The sequence below is a fragment of the Talpa europaea genome (genome assembly GCF_964194135.1).
Source record: "Talpa europaea genome assembly, chromosome: 3".
NCBI classification, from domain to species: Eukaryota; Metazoa; Chordata; class Mammalia; order Eulipotyphla; family Talpidae; genus Talpa; species Talpa europaea.
The window spans coordinates 12,048,156-12,067,782 of NC_140069.1; the positions used below are offsets into that span (position 1 = coordinate 12,048,156).

General features: G+C 42.8%; 1 protein-coding gene across 1 annotated transcript; it reads right to left on the reverse strand.

Annotated features, from left to right (window-relative positions):
* Window positions 1-1,724: 1,724 nt before the first annotated feature.
* On the reverse strand, window positions 1,725-19,402 carry NTAQ1 (N-terminal glutamine amidase 1; the record flags this gene model as incomplete). The annotated part of the gene is made up of 6 exons (XM_084230313.1): window positions 1,725-1,834; window positions 8,890-9,014; window positions 9,779-9,927; window positions 12,881-12,931; window positions 13,739-13,838; window positions 19,323-19,402. The coding sequence occupies 6 exons, from the start codon at window positions 19,400-19,402 to the stop codon at window positions 1,725-1,727; spliced, it is 615 nt and encodes a 204-aa protein (XP_084086439.1).
* Window positions 19,403-19,627: the final 225 nt, after the last annotated feature.

A 19,627-nucleotide genomic window follows, 5' to 3' on the forward strand; every position in this document is an offset into this window, starting at 1 on the left:
ATTTCGCTGAGCATGATCCCTTCCAGCGCCATCCATGTTGCTGCAAATGGCATGTGTTTATCTTTTTTGAATGCTGAGTAATACTCCATGGTGTATATGTACCACATCTTCTTGATCCAGTCATCTATTTTTGGGCATTTGGGTTGTTTCCAAAGCTTAGCTATTGTAAATAGTGCTGCTATAAACATAGGGGTGCAGGTGCTCTTTGGAATTGATGTTTCTGTGTCCTTTGGGTAAATACCTAGGAGTGGAATTGCTGGATCATATGGAAGCTCTATGTTTAGTAGGTCCAGAAATCTCCACACAGCTCTCCATAGTGGTTGGACCAAGGGGTGTTATTTTTAATAGGCTTAAAACTAAACTTTGCTCCCTATGCTGGTTAGAAGTAGGACATTTTCAATTTCAAGGCAAGGTAGCTGGGAAGGTCAAACATACATAGCCTGTTTCGTCTGTACTACTCAATTGAATACCAGATTGGAAAACTCCTCATAAAGCGAAAGGGGAAAAAAAAACCCTCCAAAAATGCAATTTTGTAAATCAGAGTCCAATCCTTTGATCCCTGAAACATTTTACTCAGGACAAAGCATTTTCGTGATACAAACTCTTAATTTATCTCCTTCATTTTAGCAACATATATTTCTTTTAAATGACCATCTGAAATTCATGATATATTTAAATATGGGATCTATATTTAGCTCTAAATTATAAAATAACATGATAGTATACTTGTTTTCTTTCCAAAAGTTCATTCACTTTTTTCCCAGAATTTTCCTGGTCAGCTAAATCAAATGGATACAAATGGTTCCTTAGATTGATTCTTCAGTAAATAACAATCGTTAATCCTTCTATGGCACAAGGCAGAGGAACTATATTAAATGAAAGCTTCTTAATAAGCAGAAAACTCACTGAAGATTAAAAGCTTGGACATCCTTCATTTTATAGTAATTGTTCCTTTTTGCAGTAGAACCATGAAAACATAAATAAGGGCTAGTGCTGAATGCCAGTTTAATGCCAAACATTTTTTATTTGGAATTAAATGATTAAAACCAAAATATCTTCAAGAAGGCAATGGTGCTGCACTGTAAAGCAATGGTTCCCATCCACGACTGAGATATTCTTAGGCTCTCATATGACCAACAATGACACAAAATCTTCAAAGCAAAATTAATTTTAAATCAATTTTATTTAGAAACATAAATAGGCCAAACAACACTCAAGCCTGAGAAGGCTATCTTCTTTTTTAGGAACACAATAGTCCAAAAAGACTAATACTTATTGCTGATTCAGCTCACAATATTAGCCCTCCTCAAGCAGCAGCACAATCACAAGCAAACATTTGTTTCTGCACCTTTTATGTTAGAGATTTACAGAGCAATGAGTCACAACCCTGCCCTCAAGGAGCTTACAATATAGCTGGGGAAAAGCAAAACATTCAGAATGGACACAAATTCTACACTATTATCATAAAGAACAATTACGGCATAAATCATCACCACATTTTAACAAATGAATCATAGGAATATCTTAGCAAATACACACAACATCAAATTCCAACTTAAATTATCAAAAAACCCAAAATCATACAAAACTTGTGTTTCAACTTAATTGGATTAAGAGAGAAAAAAAAATAATGCTAAGCCAACTGTACTGTTTACTGTCCCAAGTAAAGGATGGACTGTTTATATCCTATAATTTCACCATGGTACCATGTCCAGATGTCAAGTTCAGTAGTTCAGACTGCCAAACCGATGAACAAATTCAGAGAGTGAGTAGACAGCACCCCATCCGACCTCAGGATCCATACTGATAAAATCATTCAGGTTCATTTTGCAATCTAAAAACACATGAAAGAAATGTGCACTGAAAACGCATTTTAATAGCAATAAAACAACCAAAAAGATCAAAGGTAGGAAAAATAACTCTAATGGATAAGATCAGTTATCACTTCTGTGGTGTTCTCATCTCAAATACTTAACCTCAATTTAATCATGACAAAAACATCACACAAACCCAAATGAGGCACTCCACAAAACACCAGACCAATTCTTCAAAATATAAAAGCTGCAAAAGGAAAAAAAGGAATTGACACAAAATGAGGAGGTTGAGGAGGCATGACAACTAAATGTAATGTCCAGGAGGAGATTCTGGATCAAAAAAAAGAAGTTAGTGGAAAATAATGCAAAATATAAATAAGGCCTAGAAATTAGTAGTATTGTATCAATACTGTTATGTTAATATTTTTGTGTCAATTGTACCATTTTCTTGGTCTGGATAATTAGACTATGGTTATGTAAAACTTAACATTAAGGGAAATCTGAGTAAAGACAATAAAGAAACTCTGTACTGTTTTAGCAAACTTTCTATAAGTCTATAATAATTTCAAAATGAAAATATATGGACAGGGACCTCCCTGGTGGCTCAAGGGGTTAAGCACTGCACTATGAAGCACTCCGCAGCCTCTGCAGCACAAAAGAGTTCGATCTCTGGCCGCTGGCCAGGGAGCAGCCCACACAGTGCAGCAGACCTCTCCTGACTCATCCCCTGCTCCCCTCTGCAGTGTACTTCAGTCAATCTGCCTGTTCTGTTCCCCACTCTGTCTCTGGTGAATCCGCTCACTGCCCCCCCCACCCCCGTATCTCTGGCCTGTACCCCAGGTCTTGTATGCATGGATAAATAAATCTTAAAAAAAAAAGAAAAGAAAAGGAAATACATGGACAATCAAACTGCCAATGTATTGTATTAACAGCCAATTTATAGTAAAGTCAAAGGAGACAAGAGAGAGCCAATCAGCAAAACCAGCTTGTTTCTTCCAGGCCCAGTTTCTTCAGCAAATTACAAGGGGGGAAAAAAAAGAGTTAAAGAAGGACTCTAAATATTAAAAAAGATTCTTAAGAGCCTTATCAACCAAGCACTATTTCCCCACTATTTGACTCTGAACGCTGAGTCAAATAAACAAACTGGATGAAAAAAGATGATGACTTTGTAACTGAGAATATGAACACTGACTAGAGAAATAGATGATTTTAAAGAATTGCTGTTAACATTTTCAGATATATAATGGTAATGGGGTAATTTTTTTTTAAAGAAATCCTTGTATTTTAAAGATTCATAATGAAATTTTTAAGAAATGAAAGGACATAATGAATGGTTTATTCTTCAAAGTAATTCAAGAAAGGAGAAAGTGGATGGGATATAAATGAATTGATTGGTCATGACCTGGTAAACACTGAAAGTTTGATATACTGTTTATTTTTACATGTGATTTAAATTTTCCGTATTAAAAAATAAATCTTATGTATGTTCAGATTTCTGCTTTGCCCATCAAAGAATTGTTACCAGAACTAAACTTCCACCATAAACTACCAGAAAACTGGAGAAATAGATGAAGTGACTGTTTCCAGACAATGGACAATGTGAAGCACTCGCCTGTGATTCGTGAGAAAGCAGAAGCAAAGCCAGGAGAAGTCTAGATCACTCCACATACTGGCCCCATCCCAGGGCAGTTCCCACACCACAGCATAGACACCGCTCTGCTCTCAATTTAGGCAGGCCCAGGCTGCTAGATCTGAGTGTGAGAGATTATCAGAGAAGAGAGTGTGCAGTGTATGGAAATCCACAGAGGGAATCCATTCCGCCCCCTCCCCGCCCACACACCCCTTTAGGTACGATCTCATGAGGTCAGGGCAAGAAGCACCAGAAAATAGTTGGTCGAGTAAGTCCCAGAACTTCCACAGTCCCCACTAGCCAGGGTGGAGAGAACTCGGAACACAAGGGCATTCGGTGGAGTCCTCAGCAGGGCCATGCAGGCAGCAGGGCCATGCAGGCAGCAGGGCCATGCAGGCAGCAGGGCCATGCAGGCAGCAGGGCCATGCAGGCAGCAGGGCCATGCAGGCAGCAGGGCTCAATTAGCCCTAGATGAAAGGCTGCTCTGAGCTTGCATTAAGCAGACTTAAAAGCAAGCCTTAAAAGGATACAACTGACCCCCAGTGATTTAACCACACAATGGAACAAAACCCAACAGTATTGTTAAAAAGTATCTCAAGATCCAACAACTCTGACAATATAAAATTCTGAAAGTCCAGCATCCAACTAAGTGTTATGAATCACACAAAGAAACATGAAAACATGACCCAAAAGTCAGGAGAAAAATCAACTACCAGAGACTGCAATGACAATGACAAAGATAACAGAACTAGCACACAAAGACCAAGAAACAGCTATTATAAATTCTTCACATATTCAAAAGAGCAGAATAAAAAAATAAGCATGATGAAGAAAGGGGAGATATTAAATCAGCCCCAAATGAAACTCCTAAAGATGAAAAAATATGTACAATGAAGAGAAAATTCCCCCAGAAGGGACAACAACCAATTAGTTAATACAGAGAAAAGATCAATGAATTTATAGGCAAAAATATAAGAACTATCCAAAATGATGTAGAGGAAAAGTTTGGAAAAAAGTAATAGGACATAATTGGGCCTCCCTGGTGGCGCAGCGGTTGAGCGCTGGGTTGTGAAGCTGCCAGCAGCTTCTGCAGCGCTGGTTCGATCCCCGGCTGCTCCCCAGACACCAGAGGAGGGTCACGCATGGCGCGCAGACCTCTCCTGCCACCCGCTGCTCCCCTCAGCAGTGTACTTCGGTCCTTCTGCCTGCTCTGCTCCCCACTCTGGCTCTGGTGAATTCTCTCACCCTCCCGTGCTTCTGACTGTACCTGGCCAGTGCTTGTATAAATAAATAAATAAATAAATAAATAAATAAATAAATAAATAAATAAAAAAGAATGTGCACATTTAAAAAAAAAGTAATAGGGCATAATTGACCTACAGGAATAATATCAAACAAACTACATATGTGTAGTTTTAGTATGAGAATAAAAAAGGGGAGACAAAAAATATTTGAAAAAAATGACCAAATGTTTTTAAATTTGATGAAAACCATTAATTCACCAATCTAAGAATCTCAACAAACTTCAAGGAGTATAAGCCTAAAGAAAATTACACTACAGTCCGCCATCATCAAATTGCTAAAATCTAGTGATAAAAACAAATATCTTAAAAAGCAGCTAGTACAGATAAAAAGACACTACACACCCAAAGAAACAAATCTAAGAACAGCAGCTTGCTCCTTGATCAGAAACTATGCAATGAGCAGAGATACCAGTAAAGAACTGAAAGAAAATATATATATATAATTAGCATTCATTTACCCACAAAAACACCTTTCAATAATGAGGATAAATGTAGGCTGTAAAAAACTAGAAACAGGAACAGACCTACAAAAAAATGCTAAATAATCACTAAAGCCAGGATTTGTGAAGTTATCAGAAAAGCTGAGATGCAGGATGACCAAGTAACCAGAAATAAAGTAAACATGGGCATGTCCAGGGGGTAACAGGGTGGAAGTCCTTGCTTACCTGGGGCAGATGCCAAGCTCCACCTAAGTCAGTCAGTCAACTGAAATCTTCAACAAATTGTGAAATATGACAATGTGTTTTCTTGGATATTTAAATGTAATTAATAAAAAAATGGTCAGTAGCTGTAGGCACTTGTTACTTTAAAAGATGAACATATTTTTTAAAAAGGCTGAACTGTTAAAAGATCACTATGCACCAAATAAGCATTTGCCTGTAATCTCCCACACAAAACACTCCAACTCTCCCACTCTGATCCTCCTCAAGTCTGGCACAAACCAGCCAGGGTTACTCTAACACATCTGAGAGGAAGACAGTGAGAGCTGTGTGTGGACAAGAGTCAGGAAGGGCTCAGGAACAGAAGGGGACACATTTGGTGAATTCTGTAACCCAACCCAAGATTTTGGCAATGTCCCTGAAAACCCCACCCTCAGTGGGGTTGGTGCTGGAACTGAGGTGTTTTGTTTGTTTGTTTGTTTGTTTGTTTTAAGATTCATTTATTTATCTATACAAGAACCAGGGCACAGGCCAGATGTGCGGGAGGGTGAGAAGATTCACCAGAGACAGAGTGGGGAACAGAACAGGCAGACTGACGAAATACACTGCTGAGGGGAGCAGAGGGCGCGACAGGAGAGGTCTGCCGCGCCATGTGGGACCCTGCCCGCCGGCCAGGATCGAACCAGTGCTGCAGAGGCCATGGACAGCCTCACAGCGTGGTGCTCAACAGCCTGCGCCACCAGGGGAGGCCCTGGAATTGAGTTTTTAGGGCAAGGCTGTGAGAACTGGAAATCTCAGTTCCCTTATAAGGAAAAAAAAGAGTTTCTTTCTTTAAAACATAAAACATTGAATTGAAAATCGGGGTGCTGCAGACAAATTTACTCCATTTTTTTAAGTCATGAGGGTTGCTTCGGTCACCTAACTCGGGGGGGGGGGGGGCTAAGAAAAGCTGCTATTAAAGTATCTAAACACATTTTCTTCTTTTGCAGTGCATACTCCCTATGTTTTTTGGCATATATTAAGCATGCAAGTGATATGTTAAATAAATGAAGCCAATTCAATAGTAATTCCCATTTATCCTAATTTCAAATAGTCATTCCATTGATAAATACAAGGCTTGAAGTAACGAATTTACCACACAGGAGAACCTTACAATATGGTTAAGTGATTAACCAAAAAAACAATGTTCACGCCACACTTCAGAGCAGATTCTTTTCAGTTTCAGTCTCAAGTTCAGGACACCCCTGATGAATTATTCACGCGAGGCAAAAAAAGACATTACCACCCCCACCTCTAAGAAGCCCCAGCCCAAGCACAGGGACCCTGCCACCTTCCAGCTGTGCACCTTCAGCAAAGGGCTTGACCATCTTACACTGCAGGTCACATTCTACCAGGAGAGGAAAATGAAGTTGCCTCCCTGGGTTGTGGTGTAATTTAAATTTAAGCTAATATGTAACAATCTGGCACAAAGTCTCATCTACTGGGCAGCCAAAGAAATGACTCAAACTCAAAAGAATGACTCCAAGAGGCTCAGGGCTGACAAGATGGTATTTACTAAGTGACAGCTGTGTGCTAGACTGTTAGGTGCTCACATCAGAAAGAGAAATAGGGTGCTGCTGAAGACACACTGTCAAGACCATTCCCCGCAGAGCAGGCTGACACCCAGAGGAAGACCCAAGAAGCCCTCCCCTAACCTAGGAGGCACCCCAGTTCTAGCGCCAAGGCTGGGAAGCAGGCTGGTGAACCAAAAAGCAATTCCAACATAAATTTTAGAAATTACAAGAGCTTTTCACAAAGAGTCCTCTTCTCTAGCGTTTACTCTCTTCAAATATGCCAAATACATTTTGTATTTCCTGGCTGAACTCTCACCACTGTCCTATTTTCCCAGCACACTGCACAGCTTGTAGTGTACTTTCACACAGACTGTATCATCCCTGTGAGGGGATGAGCTCATCGATAAATGTTGTGAATTACTTATAATCACAAATAATGTTTCAAACCCATGGAGTTTCCAAATAATAGTCATAGGGTGAAGAACTCTTTCTCTACTTAATATCGGGAAATTATAAATTGGACCAATGCCTAAAAGAACCTGCATGAGCTAAGTGCTACCAAAAAACCTGTTATCTCTCACCTTCTAATCCAGATTTCATTAAGAAGTCAGTGGAATGACATATCGCACATTACAAGGGTATTATCACACTGGAGATTTCTTTCACTATCGCATGACACCCTCCCTTGCAAAGTCACTGAGCCCACTGTTAAATGACACAAACATGCAGCTCTCCTGAGGTCTAGTGTCCAAGCAGCAGGTATATCCACTACTTGAGCAGTTTGTTAAATGTCATGGTTCTGCCTCTGAATACCTTTCCTCTCCCACAAGTGCTGAGCCTTCCAACCCTGTTCTATGCACCTCAATTACCAATCTAAAAAACAAATCTGGGGGGCCTCCTCGGTGGCACAGCAGTTGAGCGCTGGGCTGCGAAGCTGCACGCAGCCTCTGCAGCACTGCTTCAATCCCTGGCCGCCGCCAAGGGTCCCACATGGTGCGCAGATGTCTCCTGCCACGCCCACTGCAGTGTGCTTTGTCAGTCTGCCTGTTCTGCTCCCTGCTCTGGCTCTGGCGAATTCTCTCACCTTCCCGTGCTTCTGACTGTACCCAGTGCATGTATAAATGAATAAATAAATCTTTAAAAAAAATAAAATAAGGGCCTCCCCGGTGGCGCAGCGGTTGAACGCTGGGTTGCGAAGCTGCCCGCAGCCTCTGCAGCGCCAGTTCAATCCCTGGCTACTCCCCGGCCACTGGAGGAGGGTCCCACATGGCGCGCCGACCTCTCCTGCCGCCCGCTGCTCCCCACAGCAGTGTGCTTCCGTCCTTCTGCCTGCTCTGCTCCCCGCTCTGGCTCTGGTGAATTCTCTCACCCTCCCACGCTTCTGACTGTACCCAGTGCTTGTATAAATAAATAAATAAATCTTTAAAAAAATAAACAAAGGCAATCTTTTTTTTTTTTAAATAAATAAATAAATAAATAAATAGTTTAAAAAAAAAAAAAAAAACAAATCTGGGGCCTCCCTAATAGCGCAAGGGGTTAAGCACCACACTATGAAGCAATCTGCAGCCACTGCAGTACGAGTTCAATTCCCGGCCAGCCAGGGAGCTACCCACAGGGCACAGCAGACCTCTCCTGTCTCACCCACTGCTCCCCTCAACAGTGATTTTCAGTCAGTCTGCCTGTTCTGTTCCCACTCTGTCTCTGGTGAATCCTCTCACCCCCCACATCTCTGGCGTGTACCCCAGCTCTTATATACATAAATAAATACATCTTTAAAAATAAAATAAAATAAATCTAATAATAAAGATATGCCCACGCTATATATCTAATATATAACAATATTCTGTCATTATATAAATGACAGAATTTTTGCCCTTGATTGAAGGAGGCCAGAAAGTGATAAGTGCCTGAGAAGGCATCTTGGCTCACCACCAGTCTCGATGCAGGGGTAGGAGGGAGGAGGTTCTCTCCAGTTTCCGCTGGAATCTTTCATGTGAGATCGGTCAGAAGCAAAGTTCTTCAAATATGAATCTGCACGTATCACTCTAAACTTCCTGTGGATCAAACAACATCCATTTATGTTGGAGAAGTAACTGAAACTCTAGCTCATTTTTATACAGACTCATTTCCATGACACGCACAAAATCATACATGTAAAACTGCCTTCTATCAGCAGTTCTTAAACATATACACAGCTTCAGGACCTGTTACAAAAGTCACTGAGAAATGACAAACTGAAATCCCAAGCTACAAAAGGCAAAAAATGTATCTTGTTGTCCTTAATTAATCAATTGTGCATTAGGAGCAAAGGGCATAATTTTCACATGCAGCGATTTAACCCTTAGAAATCTGGCATCACAAGGCACCCCCCCCCCCACTTCCACATACACACAAGCAAGAGAAATTCCCAACAGAAACAAAAGAAAATGTTTGTAATCTCACCACATTTTCAGTCTTTTATCTGTCAACCGTTTACCTGTCAGATCACTTTTAAAACAGTTTAAACCTTTTGTGTAGCATGTCATTGTCAAATATTAACGTAATGGTGATGCCAAGACAAAGGATCTTTACAAACATACACCAACAACTTCAGTATAATTTTGTCAAGGCTTAAATTAAGAAAGTTGGGACCCTCCACTGGACTATGGTGGACAACTATGGGTGCCTCTGCAGTGGGTGTGGCATGGGGGCATGGCATCTGAGATGTGATTGTCACCTCTGAACTACACACAGTGTTGTAAGCCAATGTTACCTCAATAAAAAAAAGGAGAAAAATTTAAAAAAAAAAAGTCAAAAAATCCATCCTGAATTTCCTCACCTCCTAAACTGTGGATGAATGTCCTCATCAGACTTAAAGGCATCTTCCACGTAAGTGTCAAAAGGACAAGGAAATGGCAGGACAGTGTCAAGATCATAAATGAAGCTCTGTCCTCCACTTGAAACATGAAGTAAGACAACATGATAATCCTAGAAGTAAAAGCTGAAGTTAACTTTATGATGGTAATTCCAAGGTTACAGTAATAACGCACATAACATCATCATGAACAGATATAAGGCTAATACAGTCCTCCTCATAATGGGAAAGTAAAATAAAGCAAACACAAAACCCTGAAAATAGACTGAATGTCCATTGACAGGGAAATGGTTAAATAAATCGTAAAAATGTTCATATACATTAAATTTATACCCTTTGACCCAGCAATTTTACCTCTAGGAATCCCTCCTACAGAAAATGCCCATATGCACATAAGTATTTTACAAAGTACCTCTCTACAGCACTGTTTATAATAGTGAAAATTCACAGGGCCTCCCTAGTGGTGCAAGAGGTTAAGCACCACACTATGAAGCAATCCACAGCCTCTGCAGCATGAGTTCAATCCCCAGCCAGCCAGGGAGCAACCCACATGGCAAAGCAGACCTCTCCTGTCTCACCTGCTGCTCCCCTCAGCAGCATATTTCAGTACATCTGCCTATTTTCCTCCCTACTCTGTCTCTGGTGAATCCTCTCACCCGCCCACATCTCTGGCCTGTACCCAGCTCTTTTATGTATAATTAAATAAATCTCTTTATATAAAAAAAAAGAAAATCCAGAAACAACCAGTCTATCCAAGAGGAACGGTTACTAAACCACGAAGCAATCACATTGTGGAATACTATACAATTGTTAAAAAGAGGTAAATTTATGTGGAAAATGGAAAGGGGAAAAAAACATGTTACTGGATGGAAAAATTAAACTGCAGAGTACATGTTATAATTTTTTTTTAAAGTCTTATGTATATACACTGGGACGTACGTAAGCATGCAGATGAATGCAGAGAAAAAAGTCTGCAGAGATAAACTCCAAACTATTAACAAAGGGGACTTCTTGCAGAGAAGGACTTTAATTTCTTGCTCTACACTACATTTGTTTCTCAAAAACAATCGGTCGAGTCCTAGTCTGTAGCCAGAGAGAGAGAAGGACAGAGAGCTTCTCCCACTCTGCTGGGTCATGGTGCATATGTGAATTCTCACTCTTTACAGACACTGGGCACGGCCCAACACCAGTAACTTGCCGGAAGGGAAGACAGGGAGGTTATCAGGGACATGAGGGCAGTCTGGTGCTTGAAGATCCTCAGAAGAAAAATGCTCTCACAGAGAACACAAGATGATAAATTCAATCTAACAACATCAGTAATACCATCTTATCCTGCTAGTGCTGCAAAGCTTACAAAGCACTTTCTCAAACATTATTTCACTTTGCCCCATGAGGTGGGAAAGATAACGGACGCTAGTGATGTTGGACCATCAGAGCCTAAAGTGCTGCCTTCAGCTCCAAGTCTACCTGAGTGAAGCAGAAATAGCACCAGAAATGGATGTCTCTTCCCTCCACTGTCCTTAATGCATCCTGCCCTCCAGATAACGAAACTAAGAGCTGCTCCCCCCTACAACTGTCTATAATTTTCTTCCTTTGGACTTATTCACGTTATCTCCCTCCAAGTACAACAACCTTCTCCACCTTTCTCCCATCTCCCCCACTCAAGCTCCAACTCAAATGCTTCCTCCTCCATGAGTTCATCTTTTTAAAAATTCCCCCAATCCCTTCCAGAAGCAAATTCTGTCTTATTTAAAATCTGTTTCTCAGGCCTCCCTGGTGGCACAGGGGTGAAGTCTCAGCACTAATAAGCTATTGGCAGCCACTGCAGCATGAGTTCGATCCCCGGCCAGGGAGTTACCCACATGGTGAAGCAGACTTCTCCTGTCTCGCCTGCTGCTCCCCTCAGCAGTGTATATCAGTAGATCTGCCTGTTCTGCTCCCCACTCTGTCTCTGGGGAATCCTCTCACCACCCCCCCAAATCTTTAAAAAAAATAAAATAAAAGCTGTTTCTCTCAACACCTTCTACCTCATATTAGTGTTTTCGAAGTACATATTTCCTATTACTTGTGGCATATAATACACATTCAATAAATACAGGTTAAGTAAATGAATAAAGCCAATTCAAATGATCTTTTAAGTATCAGAAACTAGTTATTTGTTACATTATCATGCACTGACTTTTATCGCTATGCTTATTAGTGGATACAAGTCCATTCTTTTTTTAAAAAAAAAAAATTATTTATTTTTGCATACAAGAACTGGGGTACAGGCCAGAGATGTGGGTGTGAGAGGATTCACCAGAGACAGAGTGGGGAACAGAAAAGGCAGAATGATTGAAACACACTGCTGAGGAGAGCAGCAGGCGAGTTAAGAGAGGTCTGCTTCGCTATGTGGGTTGCTCCTTGGTCGGGGATCAAACTCATGCTGCAGTGGCTGGTGATAGCTTCATAGGTTGCATCTTAACCCCCTGTGCCACCAGGGAAGCCCCACAAGTCCATTCTTTAAGGGGACAGGTTAAAGTGATACAGATATGTATCAAAAAGGACCCAGTTTTGAGACCCAGTCCTGCTACTCATCAGTTAGATGACCCTGAACTACTGTATGTGAGCTTGCTTCTTCACCTGAAAAATGAAGGGGCTGAGGTAGGTCACATTTTTCAAATGTCAGTCGTGGTCACTAGAAAGCGTGCGAGAACATTATTTCCTGACCCCTTCTCTAGATTGACCAAATCTGAAACCTGTATCTTACAGTGTGCATATAATTCTCCCGTGCAACTGGATATTGCTAAAGTTCCTTTCCAGAACTAAATGGAAACGGGACTAGGAGATGACAAACATATCTGGCATATAGTCCATTTAAAGTCATTTCTATAATAATTTCAAAACTAAAAGAAAACATGCCTGTAAGAGCTTCTACCTCACACCAAATAACACCTACCCTCAAGAGGTCAATTTATTAACAACCATAGGCTTTCTCTACTGCCCCATCAGGTCTGCTTTAAGGAAACGTAATACCACTAAGTGAGTACAAGGCCGCATCGGCAGCTCTCTGCACTGCCCACTTACCCAGATTACAGGGCCATCTCCAGGTCTTGCCTGTTGTTTCCAGATAGGTATCTACAAAATACAGTAAACTTCATAAGCCACAATTTCAGCTAAATCATGATCAAATATTTTATAGCAACATATAAATAAAAAATATTTCTAAGTAACCAGCAATCATGGAGAAAGAAGGAATTCCTACTAAATGAAATAAAAATCCTTCCAGTGTCCTTCACTATGAAAAAGCAAAATTGTGTACACACACACACACACACACACACACACACACACACATATACACACATATATATGTATTTGGAGAGTAGAAAAAGACCTGAACTAAGAATCAAAAGGCCAGGCAGGTTGAACTCTTGCTTTGTCCCTTAATTATTCATGGGGCCTCCCTGTATCTCTATCTCCTCATCTATAAAACCAAGTGGTCTGAACCATATCTAACTTCACATACTTCCATTAGGATCAAATGATGATGCTTGCAAATGTGCTTGACAAAATACAACAGACTTACTTTTTATATTACTGCATATGTTTACTGCAGTCTATTTAAATTCCAGAGACAAAGAAATGTTTATGTCAAACCTGAACCATATGGCTCTAACCTAAACAATTTTAAATGTTCTAACTTAATACCTAGAGAAAAGAGACTTAATCTGTAAACATACCACTATATCTTCCCTTACTTACAAGGAATAAACTCTTCTAACAAAACTGTGTCCTAGAAAGAAAAATCTCACTCAAGAACAAACATCACAATATTGCTGTGTTTTATAACACGTGTTTTAGAATAGTGCTTAAACCTAAGCTATATTTAGCTTCTGTTGTCATCCTAAGTCTTTTCTTTCTGCTATCACTCACCCAACTTACCATCTTCCTCTCATTAGATATGAAGACAGCATAACACTCTTCTAAAGGATACTGGTCGTGGTTTTTAATGTATTCACAGAGTTTCCAAATATTTTCTTCACTGAAATAAAATAACAATCAGTGTAATTAAGCAAGAATGCTCTGTGTCTTTCAAACTTGAACAGAAGATTGACGATGACAAAGAAGTTGGATGAGAGCTGAAACACCATCTCATCCAACAACTGGCTAACATTTGAGCATCCTCTAGAACACCCCAATGAGCCGTTACAGCCTATACTGCATGTGGACCCTCCCCAGACACAGAGCTCTGACCTCCTAAAGGCAGTGCATGCATATGGAGGCCTTTTCTAACTGATAAAATGCTAAGTCAATACTTTACAGCCTTTGCCGTACAGGGACTTGAGTTAAAGCTGGAATTTAAACACTGCCACTTACAAGGTAAGAAGCTGAGAACATTCTGACTTCTCTGGGTATTCATTTCCCTCACCTGCAAAATGTGGAAAATCACATCATATTGATCTTGGTTAATAATGGCTTTCTGCAACCATTAGGAATGGGCAGAATGGGAATTTTAAGTAGCAGGATCAGGGCAATTATGTGATATGTCCAGGAATTCTTCTGGAGGGAGGCCCTGTGTGTGGGATGCCCCAATCCTCTCTAGTACAAGGGAGGTCCTGACCGGCAGAAAGATCTTTCTCATACTGAACTGAAATCCATCTTCCTGTAATTCTGCCCCAGATGATGCTCTCTTCCTTACGACAGGCCCATGGCTCTTTGAAGCAGAGGTCTGAACTGCCTAAGAGTACAGTATCCACTGCATCAAACCGAGCCCCATCAGTAGCCTCAGTCACATTCCCACACAGGCAAGCAGTCATTGTTGGTAATATTCACAGCTCCGCCTCTGGGTTCCTAGGTGTTTCTAAGAGCCACATTACACCTTTGCTCAATATCAGCTGAACCAACACTGTGCTCACATACACAACTCGATCTGTCTTGTCAAAACCTTATTCCCAGTCACCAGCTACCTGAAAATGAAGCAAGGAAGGAACAGCATTGAGGACAGTGGCCATAATTTTAGGGATATACACAAGTCTTGGGCTCATCTACTATCTCAATGGTGTATAAGATTAGGCCTAAAATAATGAAGTTAGGAATCTATATTTTTCTCCTATGGTTTTTCTTCTTCTCTATAATACCAACAACGCCTTATGGAAAAAGCAATGGCAGAGGTTACAACAGGTGATAGCTACCAGCTACTTCAATGTTATGTTGTATGGAATCTCAAAAATTTACTGTCTTAACGTGACATAAAACATTTAGTAGCTTTTTTTTTTAAATCTAGATTTTCTAAGCCATGTTTTGAGAAGATATTTGTCTGTCTAGCCTACAGATGTTCTGGAGTGTTTACCATAAACATCTTCAAGAGTCTGTGCTGTACAAAGCACTGAGCTAAGTGCTTAAAGGGTATAATGAGAAATTAGAGCTGACAGTCAATGAGAGGAGACAGATCAATAAATAAGCAAACATCATAGGAGGCCATAAAAGATGCACAGAAAAAGCATAGAAGAGGGAATCATTAATTTTGAAGGCTACCAGAAGTTGAAGGGGGGCATAGGTCAGTGATTTCTCCTGGTGTTCCCGTCTCCTACCGCCCCAAGGCTGGGCAGAGTTAATGCAAAGAGTTGGTGAATCCATGTGCACCCCAAGCACTACTGGTAGGCTATTATTCACAGGTGTGGCTTGAACATATAGCATCCTCAAATAACATCATTTTGTTAAACATCATTTGTTAAAATGTTGATGAGGAAAAATCCTGGTCAAGGATGAACAAAGCATTATTCAAGAACCTAGTTTTGTTACACAATGTTTAGCTTAAAAGTGCTATTTCCAAAAACCTATTGTTGATGTTAAATGAGAACTTTCTGTACTGTGCCAATTATTTTTCAAGTATGTGTCATTACCCAGAGAAAAAACAAATTTAAGCATAGAGCTTCTATGAATTTGTAGTCCTTTTCTAACCATCGATTTTTTCCAAGAGCATAATTAATATCACACTGGAAGAGCTCATGAAACCCTTGATGTTAATAGAAATGAAGACTTTATATCTGGAAACACTGGGAGTTGCTATTAGAACAGAAAGAGCTTCAAATTTGGTGTAAAGTCCTGGCATTTATCTGGTTTAAAGTCCACCCATTTATCTGGTTTAAAAAAAAAATGTGTGCTGGGTCTCCCCGGTGGCGCAGTGGTTGAGTGCTGGCTTGCAAAGCTGCCTGCAGCCTCTGCAGCGCCGGTTCTATCCCCGGCCGCCGGGCGAGGGTCCCATATGGCACGCAGACCTCTCCTGCCACCTGCTGCTCCCCTCAGCAGTGTACTTGATCAGTCTGCCTGTTCTGCTCCCTGCTCTGGCTCTAGGGAATTCTCTTACCCTCCCATGCTTCTGACTGTACCCAGTGCTTGTATAAATAAATAAAAAAAATTTAAAACCTTTAAAAAAAAAAGTGTGTTGGGGAGAGGGGAGGATTATGATAACATCCTAATAAGTAAGTTCATCATTTTGGTAGCAGAAAGGTTAACAAAGCAACTTAAGGGCTGAGAATCTGGAAGGATTACTGGTGATGTACTGAGGTCAGAGAAGCTAATCAAGAATGATCTGTGGCGCACAGTATGTGAGCAACAAAAGTTGGAAAAATACAAAACAATTACATCTGAATCAGTAATGCACTACAAAAAGCACAGTGCCAAACAAATACTGGCTACCATTATTATCTCTGAGTGGATCTCCTAAGATAGTAAACATCTGACAGACGCTAACAAAGTAAAGAAGCACTTACTTCAAGTTACAACAACCTGCAAAAGTAAATGTGGTAAGGTGCACCTACCTGATGTGTTAAGACAGGACAGGGCTCACCTGACTGAGAAAATGTGGACAATTTTGCCCCCAAGGGGACATTTGGCAATATCTAGAGGTATTTTTGGTTGGTTCACATTAGGGGAATGTTCCATGGGCATCTAGAAGGTGGAGCCAGGGATGCTGTTACACATCCTACAATACACAGGACAGTCTTCTACAAAGAAGAATCAGCATGCTCAAAATGTCAAGTCAACATTAAGAAACCTTGGGGGCCTCCCCAGTTGCATAGTAGGTTGAGCACCACACTGTGAAGCTGTCCGCGGCCTCTGCAGCCCAGGTTCGATTCCTGGCCCGCCAGGGAGAAACCCACATGGCGTGGCAAGACCTCTCCTGCCTCGCCCACTGCTCCCCTCAGCAGTGTCTTTGATCCAGCTGCCTGTTCTGCTCCCTGCTCTGTCTCTGGTGAATTCTCTCACCCTCCTGTGCCTCTGACCTGTACCCTAGTTCTTGTATAAATAAATAAATCTTTAAAAAAAAAAGAAACCTTGGGAGCAGAAAAGGTAGATTCAAAATTAGGTAATAGGAATACAGGGTGAGCTTACTATGGTCTGACGATACTTTATTGTCTATGCCCTTCTTCTAGAAGATACTTTATTGTCTATGCTCTTCTTCTAGAATGTGCTCAAAAACTCCTCCACTGTGCTGGGATGGAGTCCTAAGATCTGTATGTTTTACAAGTTCCCAGGTGATTCTACAGAATAAATTAAGAACAGCTTTGGGCAACGTGAAGGCCACAAAGGTTAAAGACCGATCAGAACAGGGGAGAGCGGGGCTAGAATAGAATGGTACAGCAAGGAAGGCCTATCTTATGGCTGAGGAAACTACAAGGAGAGAGATCACTGAGGAGACTTTGATCTCTTACCATTCTCCTACCAGATCACTACACTGTAGCAGCCACCCTGCAATTGCCAGAATACTCACACTCATGTCTTCAGAACATGTGCAACTGCTATTCCCCCTGACTGGAAAGTTCCCCCACCCTAGTCACAAGCCTCCTGCCTTCTTTTTCTTTAGATCTCTATTCCAAAGTATTAACAGTATTAACCTTAGTCACAACGTCTTCTTTAAAATCCTAACATAAGGGCCTCCCCTGTGGCGCAGCGGTTGAGCACTGGGCTGTGAAGCTGCCCGCGGCCTCTGCAGCGCCGGTTCGATCCCCGGCTGCTCCCCGGCCACCGGAGGAGGGTCCCACATGGCGCGCAGACCTCTCCTGCCGCCCGCTGCTCCCCTCAGCAGTGCACTTCAGTCCTTCTGCCTGCTCTGCGCCCCGCTCTGGCTCTGGTGAATTCTCTCACCCTCCCGCGCTTCTGACTGTACCCAGTGCATGTATGTATGTATGTATGTATCAATCAATCAATCAATGAATAAATAAATCTTAAAAAAATAAATAAATAAAATCCTAACATAAAATAAGACACCACCTCTCACCTTGTTTTTGTTTTCTCATAGCAACTTAGCACCACCCACATGACTTGTTTCCCTCTGGAAAATACCAAAATCATGAGATCTTAACCAGGGAATTTGTCTATTTCGTTCACTGCTGTATTCCTAGTGCCCAGAGTAGAATCACACTCCAAGTGCCTAATAAAAGATTTATTGGATGAATGAATAAGACCATGAATTAAGGAGGAAAACTAACAAGATTTAGAGGTAAAAGGCAGAGAAGGTAGTTTTAACAGCCTTGTCTCCCCAAGACAGGTACTGATTCAGCACCCCCACTTGATCAGTGAGTGATCTTAGGCAACCAGGCCTCTCTGTGGCTCAGTCTTTTCATGAGAAAGATATAAACAACGGTAATAACAGTAATTAGTATTGTAATACTAGGAAAGATATATTAATAGCAAATGACAGGTAATAGTATCTCCTAGGCAAAGATGGACGCTCTTGGCACTGGGCCTCACATGCTGGGGTACACAGATGTAAAGCTTCTGGTGGCACTGTTTGGAGACTGGCAGAAGCAGAGAAAAGTAGTTTCAGATGTCCCTGCAGTTTCTTGTACGGGACTGGGTGCTGGGAGGGTAGGTGCAGGAGTGGAAAGGACCAAGAGCCGGATCATGCTTTGGCTACGGAGAGGCTTAAAACAGCATCAACTGGGCTCCAGAACCAAACTCTGCCCACAAATCCCCATCCCTACACTTTCACATGGCTATGTGGCCTTGAGCAGATTACTTGCACCCCGCTGTGCTCCACTGTCCTCATCCCCAAAATGGGACTAACAGACCCTCCCTGGTGGGGTAACTGAGGACTCCAACGCATTAGGCCTCGGGGAGGCAGGGGTTAAGCATAACCACTACCACCACAGCGTCGTTTCGGGCGCAAGACGACCTGAAAGGGACTCCAGGCCGCTATTAGCTGGGTGACCCCGGAAAAGTTCCCATAAAATCTGCGCCTCCAAAACTGCAGCGACCGCCACACCCGCGCGCAAGCACCGGCGCCCGCCGAGGACTCCCCCTGCCCAGGCGCTCCGCGGGCGCCCTCGGCCTCCGGCTCCCCCGGGGCGCGCGCGCGGAGCCCGGGCCGCGGGGACCCCCCACGCCCGCGGGACGCGGCCCGTCCGCGCCGAGGCCCCCGCGGGCCCGAGGCAGGCGCGCCGCGGAGGCTGCGGGCCGGGGGCCGCCGGCAGGCCCGGGGCGCGCGGGGGGCGCCGGCCGGCGGGGGGCGCCCCGCGCTCACCAGTAGCAGCTGTTGTAGACGCAGGCGTCCCGCGGGGGGCTGGCGGGCTGGTAGCGGGCGGCCGCGGCGTCCCCGTCCATGGCGCGCGGCTCGGCCGGGGCTGACCGTCGGGACCGGCCGGCGCGCGGGCTGCTTCGGGGAGAGGCCGGCGCGGCGCGGGCTGCGGCGGAGCGGGGCGCGGCCCCCCGGGGCGCCGGGGGCGGGCGGGCGGGCGGAGCCGGGCGAGCGGGCGGAGCCGGGCGAGCGGGCGGAGCCGGGCCCGGGCCCGCGGGAGCCGAGCGAGGCGGGCGGCGCGGGCGCGGGCG